Source organism: Rhodofomes roseus, assembly GCF_022264815.1.
Source record: "Rhodofomes roseus strain CIRM-BRFM 1785 chromosome Unknown C8Q71scaffold_8, whole genome shotgun sequence".
Taxonomy (NCBI): Eukaryota; Fungi; Basidiomycota; class Agaricomycetes; order Polyporales; family Fomitopsidaceae; genus Rhodofomes; species Rhodofomes roseus.
Window position 1 is genome coordinate 1,640,785 of NW_025952964.1, and position 17,430 is coordinate 1,658,214.

A 17,430-nucleotide genomic window follows, 5' to 3' on the forward strand; every position below is an offset into this window, starting at 1 on the left:
AAGCACGGGTATCGCCGGGGTGCTACGGACACGGACGCGAGGATGAGCATGACATAGAGGTATTTACGACCCGTTTAGTTACCTAGACTTTAGTTACTGGCTGCTACACATTTCCTTGGTTGGATTTGTTATTGTGACGGCATAGTCCGTCCTGTTGCAGTATGCTTCGCTCCAGCCCGTTCGCAACTTGGATGACAGTCCGACCGCGAAAATGCTACCATCGACAGTCCCTCCAGCGTCCTGAACTGTCTTCGCAGGGATTACTGCTGATACCAGAGGCCGATCCGGATCTGTAGCAGATGGTGCGTTTCCACATCTGCTCAACAGCTGCTGCAAGCATTCCTAGGCATTTCACCTCAGCTGACGTACTCTGTGAGTTCCTTTGTCTCGGTCTCGCATGAAGTGTAAGCCAACGATACTGTTATGCAGATATATGTATAGGGATTCCTGCCACGGTACGCGTGGCATTGAACTGCTAGACATGTGCGCAATAGCTGACCACAAACCTAGGTCTCGTCGCTCACGGTCGCATTCGGTGGTACGGATAGGTTGAGGTATCGCTAGCCTTATCGGTGCTATGGCCCACCGAGTAAAGGGTAACGTCGAACAAGTCACCGGCATACCGACTGCCGACTCAGTCATCGATGCTGGCTATGTTTGTGTGTACATTATCTGATACTTTCTTTTACGGGTTGGCACACGCAGCTCCCTTCGAGTGGAATGGGATGGCAATCCCTCCGGCGCAGCTTGCTGCGCATGCAGAAGGAAGATGCGGATGTAGACGGCGGTGCCGCTCACAATACCTAGGCTCCTGGCAATCCCAACGCTTCCCGAAGCCGAATTCGAGGTCAATACCAACTACGTGTGTCGTCCGCACCTAGAATGCGTGTACATATGGCGTACTGGTCGTGCGCGCATGCGCAGTCGTCCCGGCAAAGCGGCTAGTCGTTGGAGTCCGACGAGTGGGCGTGTACTGTTTGTCGTTCGAGTTAAGGCCGGTAAGTTCGGCCTTTCGAGTGCTCCTTATATCAAACCACCAGGGTTTTCCTACTCGGGACCAGAATTGATCCGCTGCGGGACGCTTTCAGCTATTTGGCCGCTAGCGCACAATGTGATAGGTTACTACTGCTGAGACGGCGAGAGGCACCGTACGGAAGTGAAGGATGCTTGCCGCCCTCGCCCGCCCCCGATGCCGCTGCGGGAAGTGCGTTGTTGGGATGCTGTGGTGAGTCGCACACAATGGGAAGAACACGAGGCTCACAAGGTCAGATAACAGGAATAGATGTCTCGTGCATACGACGGTTAGCTTCAAAGACTGAACTGTAGACCGAACGTTGTCTGGTTTTTAGCGACTACAGGCTCAAAGCCCAACGCTCCCATCAGGTTCAACGATCGGCGGATAACTTTGTGGAACCTGGTGCTCGCCGACGCAGTTGATCGGAACCCCGGCATTACCGAGCGCCACCACTTGGAGCGATGCCTAGGCGAAGTAGTGATTTCCGTGCTATGTCCGTGCTCGAAATTCCACGTAAGTGTCATAGTATATGCCCGACAGTCGCTATTGACAGTGAGGTTTCTTGTGATTGGGGTCCACTATATACCGGCAGTCGCCTGCATCCGCAGATATGGAGACGGATGATAGGTTGTCTGGCCGCGACATATTACACTGGACAGGGCAGACTACGCAATCAGCAAACATCCAAGTGATTGCAGTGTACAGGTGTGAGGTAAGGATCGTGAACACGATCGTAATCACGGTTGATTGTGTGGTTTAGTCCCGAATCCGCACTCTGTGTGAGTGGTCCGCAGTAAAGCGCGGCGCCCAACGCTTGGCTTGGTCTCATTGCCCACACTCATGCTATATAGACTACGGTGACTCGGTTGCACTGGTCACCTCACCTTCCCCAAGTTCCCATACGTCTCCTTCTTCCCTCTTCTTCCGATTTATTCAGTGCTAACTATCTCTTGCAAGTAATGAGCGCTCCAAGCCATAGTGGGGCGTCCTCATCGTCCTCGTCACCCTCGACTTCATCGTCCGCCTCCAATTCTTCAAATTCCTCCTCGTCTTCATCGTCCGATCACAGTTCGGGTGGCGCCGACAACTCTGATGTCGTCGTCGTCTATGTGGACATCTTCCTGTTGTGCGTGCTAGGCCTGCTCGTATTTTCCGCCCTGCCTAGGGCGATCACGCGGCTCTCCCGTGCCTCCGAGTGGGCAAGAGGTCTCTGCTTATATAGAGTGGACGTTTCGGGTGACGAATCGCGGAGGCGTCGCGGACAGCCACCTGTAGACCGATCTGGCGAAGTCAAGCCTTACGATAACGTCGAAGCCAACGTTCAGGCGGTCGACTCGCGCGGTATCACGGGCCCATATGTCGGCGGGCAATCCTCTGGGTCGACGCTGCATCTCATTGCATCTGGGCAAAGGGATTCGCGCCCACCCAAGCACATGCCCACCTGGGCGACGAGGTTTCCCGGCCTCAGCTGGTTGCTGTCCATTCAGGTCCTGTTCGGCTATTCAATTGGCACCCTCTTCGTGCTTTTGACCTGGCTCGATGTCATTTTATACGCCGGGCTGGTTGATAGTAATCCGTTTTCAAGCCCAGGAAGAGCTGGTATCCTGGTCGTTAGCCAGCTTCCTTTGGTCTACGTACTGGGCACGAAGAACAATGTCGTTGGAACGCTCATTGGACAGGGATACGAGAGGGTGAGTGCGCTTTTCCGCAGTAAAATACCGTCCACCCACTCATAGCGCAACAGCTCAATTATTTGCATCGCTTTGTCGGTCGTTTCCTTATTTTTGCCATCAACGTCCATGCTATTGGGATCAGTACGTAAATTCCCAACGAGACCGTCTACAACGTATTCATATGATGGGCAGTGTACGAATTCACAAGCACCGGCGCATGGTCGACGGTCATCGTGTTAGCCCACATCCGATGGGGGCTGGTCGGCCTTGTCTGTATGGACTTCCTTTTCCTGTTTTCTGTCAGCAGTTTCAGGCAGAGGTTCTACCACGTCTTCTACGCGTCTCACATCGTCTCTGCTATCATCCTACTCATCGCTGTAAGTGCGCATGTCACCTTCGTCGACAACTTGCTCACCTTCTCGCGTAGACGTGCTTCCACAACCCCACCGCTCAGCCGTACATTTTTTCTGCTGTTGCTATCTACGCTCTCGATCGTGTCCTACGCGTCCTCAAATCGCGCGTCACCACTGCGCATCTGCATCCGATACTCGAACTCAGCATGGTTCGCGTGCAAGTCCACGGTGTCAACGGCGGTTGGCGTGCTGGCCAGCACGTACGAATCAAGGTTCTCTCGATAGGCATGGGTATTTACGGCTGGATGGAACCCCACCCGTTCACCATTGCGTCCGTTGCCGAGGTAGGTAATTTTGCATCATCAGGTCGCATGTATGATGTTTACACTTCACAGAACGCTAACGGCGAGGGGTTGACTCTCATGTGCAAGAAGGCCGGCGATTGGACTGGAAAGCTGTACACGTTGGCGCAAGGCAACAAGGACAGCGAGTCACAGATGGGCAAGGACGTGACCGTTTTAGTAGAAGGCCCATACGGTTCGTACTATTCAGTGTCGCGGTGTATGTGTAGTATTGATTCCATTTTTCTTAGGTGGTCCTGGAAACACGGTTCTCGCAAGCTACTCGGGTGCTATGCTCGTGACAGGAGGCAGTGGACTGACCTACGGTCTGTCTGTGATCGAAGAGTTTTTGCAGATGGGGTTGCAGGGCACCAGCTCCGTCTTAGTCGCTGATTTGATCTGGAGTGTGCCGAGTCCTTGTAAGGCATCCTTCGAACCATTGCGTGATGCGTTAGGCTGACAATTTGACAAGCCAACCTTTTCCCGATGATACCTCACTTCACAAGACTACTTGAGCAAGCCGAACAGGCCAACATCTCTCTTCGTATATCAGTCTCTTATACCCGTGCTGTCACGGCCAACGCTCTGCAGGGATTGGAGGTCCTCCCTCCGGGTCTCACACTCGCACCCGGTCGCCCTCGCCTAGAGAAGACCCTCGAAAGCGTCGTCGAACGTACCTGCGAGGCGTACAGCGACGGCAAAGGCTGGCCGACTGGCGTTTTCGTCGGTGCGTGCGGACCCCTGGCTCTGACGGAGGAAGCGGGAAACGCCGTCCGTAACTTGAACCGGGACAAATTCCACGCCGTCGGCGGAATCGAGGTGCAGGAAGAGTGCGTACTGTTGCCATTATCGTTCACATGTAATCGCTCACGTGTATGCGATACCAGGAACTTCTCTTGGTAGACTGGTCTGGCAGCCCTACAGACGTGCGAGAACGTCAGCTATCAGTGGATGGCGAACATAGATTCTGCGCATATTACGATAGCATATGGTTCATCTGGACACACTTCTGTTGATCGCCTGCTGCTGCCCGTGCCCATGCTGTCTGGACAGCTCGGACCTAATGTATCCTCAGGCTCTCCGACTCTATCGCGCTCGTGGTCCGCGGCTCGATTGCTGACATTGTAGTTACAACGCGGTCGATACTGTCTGCTGTTATTCTTCAGTGTTGCACTTAGAGACCAGACTCGGACGTATAATGTATCGCTGGTTGGATATAATGCGGTTGTCGGATAAGCCAGGAGACTCATCGACATGTCCAATCATGCAATGTGAAATAGCCGGGTCCTGGACCGCCGTTCCCGTTACGAGTGACGGACTGAGGGCTGCTATCTCTGGGCACCCTTCCTACCATGCCGTAGCTGGATCTGGCAGCCAGTAATGCTCCCAGAATGCTCCTATGTGCTAGAGGCATGCACGTGGCTCACCAGTGTGAGACCGTGTTCCGAACCGAGGCCAGATATCCACCACGGCGTATAGAACAGGCTCAGCTGGCACATCGTGTTTCTGCTGGACACAGGGATGCATCGTGGCGCCGCTGGCACTGCAACGAAGATGAGGGATCAAGACCATGATGGTCTGTGACGAGAACATATGTGTCTGCTCCATCGCTGTGATGCGAATTTCCCTCATCCCCGATGTCCACAATGGGAAAGAAGTGAGAATTCAGTCTTCTAGTTACTGGTTATACTGGTGATACACGAGGTCCAAGAAAAGAGCGAATCTTCAAGTCATAATGTCCATGCGTCGCGTCCGCAGCCATCTATTTCCTCTATGGCGGGAGTACAAGGGAGTCAGCTGCTATAGTCTATATTCCTCACCAGGAGAAGTTCCTGGATAATACAGCCGATCAGATCCGATGCACAAGCATACGAACAACTAATACAACTTACTCCTCCTGTAGCTCTACTCCGCCGACGGATTTGAACTTCTGTCGATCAAATGTTCTGACGGCATTCCCTGCGTGCTCAGTGAGGGGCGTTGGCCCGCACGCGCCAACGAGGACGCCGGACGGCTTCTCCTGCAACTCGCCACAGACTGCGGATGTCCGATCGACGACGCCGAGCAACAGTCGCTCGAGAGGCGGTCGGCCTGGCGCGAGGTCGAGGCCGTCCGGCAGCGCTTGAAGGGACCGCATGAGATCGTCTGCTTGAGCACGCGTGTAAAAGACAGAGATCTGGAGGGCAACTCCGGATGACCGGGCGCGCTCGAGGAATCGGCTGAAGAGGGGTACCATAGGGAATAGAGAAGCTACACCAGCGGGAGACGTATCAGTGGCAAAGTAGTAATCCTTATCTCGAACGATGCTCACAAGGACCCCGAACGCTCCATACAAGCTCAACTACACGAGCGCTGCTGGACCCGGCCGCGCGCATCTCGAGGAGCTCCTCGACTGTAGACAGTGCATAAGTGATCCCGCTGCCGCCCGCGATGATCATTGCGCCGGAGAAGCTGGTGATGACGGTGTTCCCTGGGCCGCCTGTGCTGCGTCGTCAGTGATACGCATATGCTGCGAGCGGGATGCGAACGCACCATATGGACCGTCTAGCAGGACCGTGACTTCCTTGCCCTTCGCTGCTTCGCCGTCGCTGCCTCGCTGCGCTAGGGCATACAGCTTTCCAGTCCAGTCGCCGGCCTTCTTGCACATCAGAACGAGGCCTTCCCCGCTCGGGTTCTGTGCATGGGGAATAGCTCAGAAAGACTATTGACATGCGCGAAAAGGATCGCTCACCTCGCTTACGCTCGCGATAGTGAAAGGATGTGGCTCGGCCCAGCCCCAGACGCCCATTCCCAGCGATAAGACCTTGAGTCGTAGATGCTGTCCGGCGCGCCAGCCCGCGTTAATGCGAGGGATCTCTATCCGCGCCATGCCCAGCTCAGGTATAGCGCGTAGATGTGCAGTCGCCACGCGCGTTTTGACGACGCGGAGAATGCGGTCCAGGCCATAGATGCCTACAGCCGCGAAGACGTACGGGCGAGCCTGCGGGCTGTGCATGCATGCCTAGAGGTTCGCGATCAGGAGTGGCTCGCATGAGAACGTAGATCAAATGCGTACCGCCGCCATCATCAAGATCGAGGCGATGACATGGGTAACGTAGAAGACGTGGTAAAACATCTCGCGGAATGTGCTGATGGACAGAAGGAAGAGCACGTCCATGCAGACTAGTGCGACTAAGCCCCACTGAAGGTGCGGGACGGTGACCACCACCCTCCAGCGACCGGCGCTCACGAACTCGTACACTGGACAGGACGTGCTGTCAAGAATTGCGAGGACTAAAAGTATAGAAAGGACGTACAGAGGCCGATGGCATGGGTGTTGATCGCGAGGATGACTAGACGTCCAACGGCGCGGTGGAGGTAGTTGAGCTGTGGAAAGCATCATTCAGCTTCGTCTCGCCAATGGAGGTAAGCGTACTACCTACCCTTTCGTAGCCTTGGCCTACCAGTGCGCCCACGATATTGTTCTTCGTAGCCAGAACTACGACGAGCGGCACTTGACTGACGGTGACCAGGCCTGCTCGCGCGGGCTTTGTAAATGGGTTGCTATCGAGCAGACCAGCATAGAGGATGACGCCGATGTAAGCGTAAATCAACAACAGGCGCCCGATCGAGTATCCCTGTCGGACTTGCATGCCCAACAACCAGCTAAGACCCGGGAATGCAGACGACCACGAAGACATGTGCCTCTGCGGGGTGCCCGAAGACGGGCTCCCAGCTTCCAGGGTCGATGCACTCGCATCCACTGCCCGGACGCTGACGTTGCTCTTCTTCTCGGATCCGCCATCGTTGGAGGCTACGCGAGACGGCGTGGCACTGGTCTTGGTCGCCCTGGAGTAGAGGAACAGACCTCGGGTCCATTCCGAGAGGCGCGTGAGGCGCACCACCGCTCGCGGGAGGGCAAACAGTGTGAAAGCACCGAGGACGGAGAGGAGTAGGACGTCGACATGGAGGACTAGTGAAGCTGACGGATTGTGCCCCTCCTTTGAGTGACCTTGGGAGCTCATGGCGACTGGAAAGTAATGTAAGACAGCGCAAGTGGGATCTGCTCAGTGCTCCAACACAGGGCGAGTGATGAGACCCAGGGTATCCAGCGTACCGAAACCGCATGGGTGTGCATTATATACGACCGGCATTTGCACGCAGCGGTAGTGGACAGCTCTGGCCATGCGGGAAGAAAAAGGAAGAAGGCCGATGGCGAGATAGGATCGCGTTGGTCCACATCTAGATCGACCTCACCGTGTTGCTTGCTGTTGCTTGACGCTTCCAAAGTTCCAATGCCCGTCTGGCAAAGTCCGCCGCCGGCTGATACAGTAGTTTTGTTCCGGTTTAGTTGCAGGATGCCAAGATCACCGTCTGGCGCACAGAACCTGTACAGTCAAAAATAACACGCACAGCTTCATCCACATATTCGCGACGACATAGCTGGACATGGCGGGAGCCAAGCATCTTGCGCGCTGCGGAACCACTCCTAGCACGACCGCTTAGACAACGAAGGTTCATTGCATGGGGGTACTTACCTCGAATTAGCAGAGCGAGGTCGCTCGCCCGCAATGCGCAGTCGGCAACCTCTTTCGGGAGTGTGAGCTGCCCGAGGGAGCCTCTCGCGCAATCGCTTCAGCGCTCAGCGATCATACTCAGGCTGTACCATGAGATGCAGATCTTCTCCCATCAAGCCGCCCCCATGTGCTGGGGGAAAGTGCGGGTGAACGATTTCCAGTTTGGGTTCTCCACGTCGTGGATGCTCCCCGACTGAGATGAGATAGACACTGAAGAAGCGAGTGAGCAACGCGGAACGCAGGTTATCGGTACGTCGTGAGCCATATGCTGACGGTAGGAAGCTTACTCCGATAGTCTCAGCAACCAACTGTGGTTGAGTAATCCAAGTCGTGTATGTCGCTCAACATGACTGCAGATTGCAGAACCCGCGCGCGATTATTGAACTGGATTCATGGTATAGTCCGAGCCTTCGGTAACAGCCTTGGTAACGGCAGTGCCACCCGCGCCCGAGTACCCCGACAAGTCTCGGGAAAGCTTGATGCATGACCCAGGGTACTTAGAAGAGAACCGCATCCCAAAGGCTTTGTCACCCGCAAAGTCGACGGTATTGCCAAGGCATTCTGACAAAATCAAGGTGGGATTGATAGCGGAAATGACATATTAGATGTGCCATACACGATGCTGATCTGGAACTCACGAAGCTTTCATAAGCCCGTCCGCGATCGACGCGTGGAGGCCAGGTGGACTCATGGCCGATGCGCGCGCAATGAAGACACTGACTTTGACATTCAACTTCTGCCGCCTGCGGATGAATGCTCAGCGCTGCGAGGGCCTGCGCGGTACCCTGACTGAAGCCAACGTAGCTGAGACTCGGCTCCTTCGTCACGTCTAGGATGTATTCAATCGAATCTGGGATGTCATGCCAGGCGAAGTTATCAATGCTGTAGTTCCAGAACTTGGTGCTGTTTGGGTTGTGGTGGTTGCTCTTCTTGGAATACTTGTTCCCGCGATTATTTCCCAGCCATACATCGAAGCCGAGCTCGACAGGTCTGTACAACATACATCGAAGGCTCGACGCCTCACGAACGCGAGGGAGGAGGAGAAGGAGGAGGAGGGATTCAATCAGCCGCCGACCGCTGTCGCCGCGTTCTTGCTCTGCGTTGGACGCCGAACCTGACTTGTCAGATGCCAAGGGCCAGGTATACAGGTCCACATAATCGACGCGGAGCTTCGAAAGCCACTTCGGCAGGTTCTTGATAGCTTTGGCTAGTGATACATTTGGCGCACTTAGTGAGTAGCAGCGCCCCAAATGAGTAGTAGCGGAGGCTTACCCTAGTAGCTTTGTGGTCAGGTTGATTGTTTCCTAGTGAGTCATATTAGACTCCCTGAGAGCCGTCCCTACAGACTGTTCATTTCTATAACAAGTCAATCAGTGGTCTTGTGTCATCCTGAACTCACCGTAGTTCGCAACGACGATTCCTCAGGCCTCAGGATGTTCAGGTGTTCCTGTGAGGAAGACAGAGCACTCAGCAGTATCGATGGAGAGATATCCGGCCCGGTCGAGCGCAACCTCAGGCTCGACCATTGTCGTTACTATATGTTCGCCCTAGCCGGACACGCCCATCCAACAGCTGTGAATGGAGTCACTGACGAAGAGCTCAAAGATTGTCAACCCGCAGACGTACCCACTACCGACCACAGGGACAGACGTGCCATCGTTCAGGGTGCCAAACCGCTTGTCGCTGACAACGGGCGTCCGAGTACCGGTCAGTTATTGCAACTAGCGCGGCAATTGTCAAACTTGACTTTCAAGACCAATGCCTCCTTTGTGGCGTAGGTGGCGTAGGATCCGCCCATTGCCTTGTGCAACATTATTGCAAAAGCAGCTGGATGCTCCCACGAAGCCATCGTGGGGCTGAAGAGGGCTGGAGGAGGATGGCGAGGCGACGTGACACGCAAGATTGAGTGAGTATCCCCGGACTCAGTGCTAGTCACCTCCGTTGCGCCCATCGAACCCAATGTCGCCTGGCAGAGGTCGGGCACGAACTCGTCATCCAAACGTTGTCTGCGAAGCTTATCCCGATAGTCCAGCAAATGACCACGTATGAGCAACGCGAGTCGTGAATCGTGCTGGGAAGTACGGAGTGTCTTGTCTGATGAGCCTTCTGTGAAAGCCGCGCCCGAGCATCCCGACAAGTGTTGGAAACTCGATGTATGGACATCGCAGCTCAAATCCGGAAAGAATGCTACTTCCTTGAAAGCGGCCTGCCAGTGACGGAACCCAGAAGTCATTGGGGCCGTGTAAATGATACATGTTCATTCTGCAGATTCTACGTAGCTGGCTAGAGGAGGACTGCGAGACGGTCGCACCCGGCAGAGCCGCTCAGCATAATCGAGAAGCCAAAGAGACTGCATTTTATATTGGTAAATACCTTAAAGTAGATTGACAAAGCGTACGCACAGTGTGCCAACAGCAGTTGTGGATGGTGGATGAGAGAGGCGACATGTCAACATCTCGCCGAGTCGACGCCGACTCAGCGCTCGGCCGCGAGGGTGGTACTCCTTATATGGCAAGTGCATGCTTCTTTCTGGAGCGACGTGGCACAGGATCTCAAGTTGTACATCCAGCGGTTCTACAAAACAGCATTTGTAGTATATGGCAGGCCAACACTCCCAAGCCATGATTGATAGGTGAGAAATGAGTGCTTATGGCGCACTGTATTGTCCACTGAAATTTTTTCATTGCAGTACGATGCTGGTCGTCGACGTACTACATACGCCGGTGTACTGACCCTCACCATCGAAATGATTATTATGGGTCGCTGCTGTCAAGGGGACACGCGCACTTCAAACCTTCATCTAGAACTTTGGTATGGTATACATGACTAGAATCCACACTAAATTGCGGTCAGTTTCTACAGCTCATGGCATGCCGCTATGTACAGCCTGAGGCTGACACGGATACATACAACGTAGGCGGACGATCATGAAGACCCCTCTGTCGTCAGCCTCGCGTGCCTCCCAGTATGATATGGACCGGGATTCGAGACGATCTTTGTTCGTTCCCTTAGGCTCCGTTTCCTATTCGTAGTCATGGTGGGTTCTCTCGGCGAGACCATTCGGCGATCCATCAGGTGCAAGTCGAGAGAAAGGAGCAATGTCCTGGCTCTCATGCCTGAAGGCCATACTTTCGAGGAGCATAGGGAAGAGGTAAGCATATTGCGAATTCCCATGTACTCTAAGCTGACGGCGATTCATATGAGTATCGCTTCTTAGCCCCTGCGATACAGGTAGAGGATCCTCCTCGGGCTGAACGTCGGCGTGAGACTGCGTTACGCGCTTACAAGAAGCTCGCTGAACACCTCAAGAACGCTGCCCATGGGTCTGACGAACCGGAAAAGAAAGCCTTCGGATTCACGAGGGTGGTACGTGCACTCGGTATGATGGTGGCACAACATTACCAACCGATCTGAACAGAACCGCAACGACATAACGAAACGATGCCTCACTCAGGCTCACACACCTGTCGACGTGGCACAACTCTTAAGGGACGAACCTCAGGACGCGGATCCCAAGTATGTCAACAAGCTTCTCGATTGGGCGGAGGACAAGGCAAGGGACCATTGATTGGACGAGGGCATGTTCTAACAGATGCGTAGGTGTCAGAGGTGGCCAAGCCTCTCGAAGTCCCAAGTCAGCCAGCCATGGCCGAATCGCCCACCCTATGTCCCATCCCTCTCGATGCGCCTTCTCTAGACCCTGAGTCCGAGCTGAAGGCGGCGGTAGCACCCACTGATAAGCCTTCAGCGTGTGCATCCATGGTCGATGGATTTGACGTGAAACAGCCGCCTTTGAATGTACCTGCTCTCAAAGCGTCCGATTTCCGTCCATTGAAGCTTTTGGGGAAGGGAGGCCAAGGGACGGTGCTCCTGGTGGAGCACAAGGTGACAGGGAGCGTCCACGCTCTCAAGGTCATGGCGAAGTATCCGGAGCGAGCCGAGGACAAGGAGAATAGGTCGCAGAAAGACAGGTCGAGAGAGCATCCGATTGAGGACGACCAAGGGATGGACGCGCGCAGAGTAGAGAAGACGCACAAGAGAATGTACGAAGAACAAGCCATTCTACGGTCCCTGGCTCTCTCCCCGAGAGAACAAACCTCGTGTTTGCTCGATTTCGAAGCGTCATTCCATGACAATGCACACTTCTTCTTTCTTACGGTGAGCTCATAGTTGTCGCCGCTCCGACCTTCTCTGACAATGCTGACTGCGCAGGGCTATTCCCCCCGAGGGGATCTATGGACCGAGATAGAGCGCTACAAGACGACCGGTATGCCCGAGAATATGATCCTAGGTTACGCTGCTGAGATCGTGCGTAACATCGTACTTCCGTGATCAATGTCTGACGGATCGGATACCGCGTTCAGGTACATATACTCTCGGTGCTTCACTCGTTCTTTGTTCTACACCGCGACTTCAAGCCGGACAACATTCTCATCGACGCACGTGGGCATCTGCTCCTCGCCGACTTCGGTATTTCGCGCGCTTTCGAGCTTCCTCCGGATGCTCGACCGTGGGTCAAGGATGAACCAAGCGCTTCGCTCAAGCTCAACGTACCGGTACTGGTGAAACATGTGTCTGGATCGTCTCTCGTCCTTTCGATGCCTTCGTCAGGCGATGCGTTGGAGTCCGCTGACTCCGCTGCGATGGATCATATCCCTGGTGCGCCGACGCCTGCCAATACGGAAGCTCTTGACAGCCCGAAGCGCGCTGGTTCCAGTAAGACAGAACTCTATCGTGAGCAAGAGGACCGAGATGCCCTCGCACGACGTGCCCGTTTGCACGCCGAGGTCGAGGAGCTCCAGAAGCGCAAGAACTATCTGCGCAAGCTCGTGCGCGCGCAGCTTTCCGCTCGACATATGACCCTCAATGTCTGCGGCACACCGGGATTCGTCGCTCCGGAGGTGTACAGGGGACCAGCCTACTCGTATGGCGCGGATGTGTGGGCTGCGGGGGTGATCATCTACAAGATGGCATTTGGGAAGCTGCCGTTCGGACTGACGAAGAAGATGGAGATGCAGGATAGGGTGAAGCAGACATGTCTTAGCCCTCTCGAGTTCCCAGAGGACGGTCGCAGAACTGTCAGCGCTGAGTTCAAAGATCTGCTGTCGCAGGTATACGGTCGTAACTTGTTCACTTGATCCAGGAGCTGACTCGGCTCCTGCAGATGCTCGAGAAAGACCCATCGAAAAGGCCACAAGCGAAAGACCTCAAGAGCCACCCTTACTTTGCTGTTATGTATGTCTTGCGTATTTCTGTTTGTGCGATACCTAACCTTCTTGTGCCTTAGCCCCTGGGACGCGATTGCTCGACGAGAAGGTTCTGGTCCCGGTGCTCACGCACATGCTGCGCCAAAGAAGGCGGACAAGAAGATCACTATCCCAGAAGGGACGCTCTATCCACCCGGAGAGGACCCTGCCCCGTGGATGGATTGGATGACTGCCGCCTTTCGTGACAAGCTCGTGTCCAAGCAGACTCAGGCTCAGCAAGATGGGTCCCTAGGTGTAGCCGCTCCGACCATGCCGAGGTCGAGGTCATTCGGGTTGATACAGAGATGCAGGTCGCTGTGGAAGCTCTCTGCGTCTCAAAGGAGTCTGAATGCTGGCGTCGAGGTCGAGAGCTGAACCGTCGGAAGAGTCTGGCATATACCCCTTCTTTCCTGGCCTCCGTTCGATCTAATATTATATTGGGGGTCGCGACTTTGCTCCTTGTTGACCGCCCTCTCCAATGAACAACAACTGTCTTGCGTTCCTGGTGATCCACAAGCGTTTAATGCGAAATGGTTGGTGTGAGAAGACCTCTAACCCGATGTTGTGTGTTCGGTGCCAGCAATTTGGCCTCACGTGCATGGTCGTTCCAGCGCATTAGTATCTAGGTCGTTCATAGGCCTTTCTGGCGGGGGTCATCATGAAGTCGAATGTCGTAGGCCTGTAAATGCGCCAGACGAAGCCTGCCAATGAGGTTGCAAGCCTTCGAGCTTGGAGGCCAGTGCACTCGAGGCACCTCAGCAACCACTACCCTGCACGACGGCTAGCACTCGATTTCTTCGTAGAACCTTGCCAGGAAGCTAGCGGATCATTCTACTCGCCAGACATCACCGTCAGCCAAGCGCATAGTAGCGGTGCCATTCTCGAGACAAGCAACGCGAATTTGTAGTCGCAATGGCGAAGGAGAACGCTGATGATGCCCCGCCACATCCTTGGGACACCGCAAATCATAGCCGAGTTACACAAGAAAGCCATAGATCCTCAAACAAGAGTGTACCGCGTACATCCACCACATATTCTACTCATCCCCGCGCAACCCATCGGCCGCTCAAATTCTTTTACCCCACGCATGCCGTCTTCACTCCTCACCGTCCAGAGCTCCGGCCCGCTTCCCCTCCTCTGCATTGGTCCTCGCGCACCTCGCGCAAGAACCGCATCGCCGACCGCCAGGTGCGCGTCCTCCATCCCACATCGGCCGCGCCGTCGCCAGAGAGCATCGAGGAGGGAGCGGAGAAGGGCCAGGGGGAAGCGACCGTCGTGGAGCAGCGTATACACTAATTCATCTGACACCGCACACTAACTTTATTTCTCAACAAGGGGCTTCCATCACCGAGTCTCCAAACAAGGGACGCCATCGCTGCGCTCCGGCGGTCGAGTCAATATGAAACTGAAGATAGTCGCAATGTCGTTTGATGCAGAGACAAATTCCAGTGTATCGATGCGCATCATCAGGATACTGAAGATGTATGGCGAGAACTTAGACTGTAGCTACGAGTTGCACGCATCAGGTCCATTTCATAGCCATCAAACACAGCTGCAGATTCTATCACACTCTGTCCGCCGTACCGCACTATGAGACCGCGCGCTGCGCGCGCGGCGGGGCTGCGACAAAGACCGTAATCCCGAACTGCACACATCGCAACCAAGTGCATTGCATATCCATCGGGCACAACTGGATGTAGACTCTGTCTGCTATGCACGAGACCACGCGCTGCGCGCGTGGCGGGGCTGAAGTTCAGAGTACTGAGAGCCCGCTCAGTCGGTAGATGGACACTGGCAGTCATTCTCAAGGCTTCATGCTTCCGACTCGAGGTCGCCGTCAAGACGGGCACATGATCGATAGAAGCGCCCGGCCAAATAGATGCAAACGAATTCACCGGATCTGCTTTATATACTAGTAATACTGGTTCTCAAGTTCCTCTTCTTGTCTTCCGAGTCTATCCGCTGAAGTCGCGTGGGGTTCAGCCGCTGCTTCACGTTCCTGTCCGTTCTCAGCGAGTCAGCGATTAACTGACCGAGAATATTGCTGCCGATGCTCACCTGCGTGCTACACGAGTCCTACTTAGCACTAACGGCACGCGCTTACACCTGTGCCACAGACGCGTTAACCACATCACGTGATCGAGACCATTTGACGGAAATGTATGCGAAACTGGTCGTTATGCAGCTCTTTGTCATGAAAGGCGTTGATGTTGAGGTACTACCGGGTTTTTCTACTCAAAGAGTGCAGTATGTAGTGTGCAAGACGTTGTCAGGGGTCGGTAGCACCTCAGCAGGACGCTTATGTCATCATGTGGCTGGTGGGCGCTCTGTCGGTCAGTGCTCTGGCCCACCTCTGGGAGGCTCTGGGCGATGTAATGTACGCGACGTACTAAGTAGTGGGCATTGCATAGGCTCGCAATTGGGGGCTAGTATGATGATCAGCTGGTAATCAGATATTTGTGTGGTTTGGGCGGTCTGAGACAGCGAGTGCGGCACGATTGCGCCAGTGAGCTCACAACTTGGTGGGTCGGGCCGAGGATGACGCCTGAGGGGGTACCGGATATATAAAGGATCGATTTTCGACGTACATACCTCACGAAGTCGTCGTTTGGGCATTGTTCGGTACATGCTGTTTGCTGAGCATAAACGCCGATGCGATCGTCCACGAAACATCGTGCTGCCAACGTGCAACTTTATGTTGCCCCTCCCTCCGAGACATCGTGTAGTTTGAGGTCGTCTCAAATCCGGCTCAAATCCACTTACTTGAGATGGGTTTGACATAATGGCTGAAGGACAAGCCGGGCCTGGACGCCACAGACGCGAGGTGGCTTGAGACGGGACATACCATTTGGGGAAAGATTGATGGGGCTCTTGCACAACAAGCACAAGCAATGCCGTCCGTACTCAACGCGCCGTCGCTCAGTCGCGTCCCAGCACATCTCTTTCTCTGGCTCATACCTCTCGTCTTCGTCTCTGCTATGTTCTCTCAGCTGGCCCAGCGCATAGCCCACCGCACGATCCGCGCCACGGTCACGCGCCACGGTAGCGCAGGATCTATCTCCGTGACGCGCCTGCAGGTCCCGACGCATTCGTTCATATCGTCCTCGTCTTCGCTCTTGGCCGCCGAGTCGTCCGAACGTAAAGCGGAACCTGTGAAACAAAGGAGAGAACCCAAGGCAGCCGCAAAGCCGTCAAAGCCGAAGAAAAGCATGGACCGCCCACCCAAGAGAGCTAAGCCACCCATTGGTGCGCTCCCACGTCTTTAACTCCATTCACCCTCCCATCATGCCGTTTATGCAAACAGTCAAACCACTGACCGAGGAAGACATGCCGCCTAAACAGCCCTCCAAGCCTTACATCTTATTCTATATAGAATATTATCGGACCGAGCCGAAGGCCCCCGCTCTTGCTGCGCAGCAACAGGTGAGCAATGCTGCCGCAAAGGCGTGGAAGGCTATGGACGATGCTGGACGTCAGGTGTGTGCATCTGTCCGAACTGTCATTGCATTATTGAGTATCCTTGTCGCAGGTGTACCATGATCGCCATGCCGAGCTGCGGGTAGAGTACAGCAAACGCCTTCAGGAGTACTTCGACAAGACCGACAGGGAGACCCTCAAAAGAGTGACGCTTGAGCTGAAGGCCAGTCATCGTTCCGTTCCGAGGGACGTGAACCGTCCATTGCGGCCCGGATCCTCTTGGGTGGTGTAGGGAATGTCTGTTAATATGCCAACCGCTAGTTGCTCACGGTGTCCCTAGGTTCCTCCAGGAGCAGACCAAGACTATTGGTCCCGCACCCCCGGGCATGCGCCCTGTTGAGCTCAACAGCAAGATATTGTCAGAGAGATGGCGTGCGCTGACTCCGGAGGAGCGAGCCGTATGTCATGTTCGTCAAGCCAAAGCCCGTCATGCTGACGTCCTCCTGTGCCATAGCCTTATGACGAGCGCTTTAAGCAGCTGTCGGAAGAATACTATTCAAAGACCAACAGGTCGCCCCCGATCAGAGCGGCAACCCGGATCGCTTCCGAGTAAAGGTGACGACCGTTACTAGTTGGCTTATCAACGGGTGCGTACCTTGCTCTTCCCAGTACTCGAAACTTGAACTGAGCTCTCCTCGGTCTACAGGGCGTCCCGTGGCCTCGGTTTCGCGCTCGTCCGCCAGCTTACCTCCATGCCCAACAACCTCGTGATCTCCTCCTGCCGGAACCCGTCCTCCGCGTCGCAGCCGGCGCAGAGTTGCACGCCGTG

At 54.9% G+C, this 17,430-nt stretch overlaps 5 protein-coding genes across 5 annotated transcripts; 3 read left to right on the forward strand and 2 right to left on the reverse strand.

Annotated features, from left to right (window-relative positions):
- The first annotated feature begins 1,837 nt into the window (after positions 1–1,837).
- C8Q71DRAFT_577597 (iron reductase) lies at positions 1,838–4,306 on the forward strand. The gene is made up of 8 exons (XM_047919473.1): positions 1,838–2,706; positions 2,760–2,829; positions 2,881–3,065; positions 3,116–3,385; positions 3,437–3,578; positions 3,634–3,801; positions 3,855–4,212; positions 4,270–4,306. Exons 1-8 carry the CDS (start codon positions 1,975–1,977, stop codon positions 4,283–4,285), a joined length of 1,941 nt encoding a protein of 646 aa, XP_047780125.1. The 5' UTR covers positions 1,838–1,974; the 3' UTR covers positions 4,286–4,306.
- Positions 4,307–5,013: 707 nt separating this feature from the next.
- On the reverse strand, positions 5,014–7,461 carry C8Q71DRAFT_847798 (iron reductase). Its single transcript, XM_047926670.1, has 8 exons — positions 6,805–7,461; positions 6,679–6,748; positions 6,438–6,622; positions 6,114–6,383; positions 5,915–6,056; positions 5,694–5,861; positions 5,275–5,632; positions 5,014–5,214 (listed from the first exon to the last, which is right to left on the reverse strand). Exons 1-8 carry the CDS (start codon positions 7,384–7,386, stop codon positions 5,199–5,201), a joined length of 1,791 nt encoding a protein of 596 aa, XP_047780126.1. The 5' UTR covers positions 7,387–7,461; the 3' UTR covers positions 5,014–5,198.
- An 853-nt stretch (positions 7,462–8,314) lies between these two features.
- Positions 8,315–10,171, reverse strand: C8Q71DRAFT_899293 (uncharacterized protein; the record flags this gene model as incomplete). Its single annotated transcript, XM_047928786.1, has 6 exons — positions 8,315–8,499; positions 8,660–8,928; positions 9,211–9,242; positions 9,338–9,385; positions 9,531–9,621; positions 9,681–10,171. The coding sequence occupies 6 exons, from the start codon at positions 10,169–10,171 to the stop codon at positions 8,315–8,317; spliced, it is 1,116 nt and encodes a 371-aa protein (XP_047780127.1).
- A 1,526-nt stretch (positions 10,172–11,697) lies between these two features.
- On the forward strand, positions 11,698–13,559 carry C8Q71DRAFT_706498 (kinase-like domain-containing protein; the record flags this gene model as incomplete). Its single annotated transcript, XM_047920507.1, has 7 exons — positions 11,698–11,894; positions 11,979–12,096; positions 12,151–12,246; positions 12,303–12,488; positions 12,735–13,049; positions 13,103–13,173; positions 13,226–13,559. The coding sequence occupies 7 exons, from the start codon at positions 11,698–11,700 to the stop codon at positions 13,557–13,559; spliced, it is 1,317 nt and encodes a 438-aa protein (XP_047780128.1).
- Positions 13,560–15,924: 2,365 nt separating this feature from the next.
- Positions 15,925–17,309, forward strand: C8Q71DRAFT_577870 (uncharacterized protein). The gene is made up of 6 exons (XM_047919474.1): positions 15,925–16,430; positions 16,489–16,661; positions 16,714–16,889; positions 16,942–17,059; positions 17,116–17,248; positions 17,308–17,309. The coding sequence occupies exons 1-5, from the start codon at positions 16,076–16,078 to the stop codon at positions 17,212–17,214; spliced, it is 921 nt and encodes a 306-aa protein (XP_047780129.1). The 5' UTR covers positions 15,925–16,075; the 3' UTR covers positions 17,215–17,248; positions 17,308–17,309.
- The last annotated feature ends 121 nt before the right edge of the window (positions 17,310–17,430 follow it).

Coding starts and splice junctions, on each gene's coding strand:
- C8Q71DRAFT_577597 (XM_047919473.1), top strand. CDS start 1,975: ATGAGCGCTCCAAGCCATAGTGGGGCGTCCTCATCGTCCTCGTCACCC. Junction 2,830..2,880: donor CGTCCATGCTATTGGGATCA/GTACGTAAATTC, acceptor TATGATGGGCAG/TGTACGAATTCACAAGCACC. Junction 3,802..3,854: donor CTGGAGTGTGCCGAGTCCTT/GTAAGGCATCCT, acceptor CAATTTGACAAG/CCAACCTTTTCCCGATGATA.
- C8Q71DRAFT_847798 (XM_047926670.1), bottom strand. CDS start 7,386: ATGAGCTCCCAAGGTCACTCAAAGGAGGGGCACAATCCGTCAGCTTCA. Junction 6,749..6,804: donor TAGGCCAAGGCTACGAAAGG/GTAGGTAGTACG, acceptor TGCTTTCCACAG/CTCAACTACCTCCACCGCGC. Junction 5,633..5,693: donor ATGGAGCGTTCGGGGTCCTT/GTGAGCATCGTT, acceptor CCGCTGGTGTAG/CTTCTCTATTCCCTATGGTA.
- C8Q71DRAFT_577870 (XM_047919474.1), top strand. CDS start 16,076: ATGCCGTCCGTACTCAACGCGCCGTCGCTCAGTCGCGTCCCAGCACAT. Junction 16,431..16,488: donor GAGAGCTAAGCCACCCATTG/GTGCGCTCCCAC, acceptor TTATGCAAACAG/TCAAACCACTGACCGAGGAA. Junction 17,060..17,115: donor TGACTCCGGAGGAGCGAGCC/GTATGTCATGTT, acceptor CCTGTGCCATAG/CCTTATGACGAGCGCTTTAA.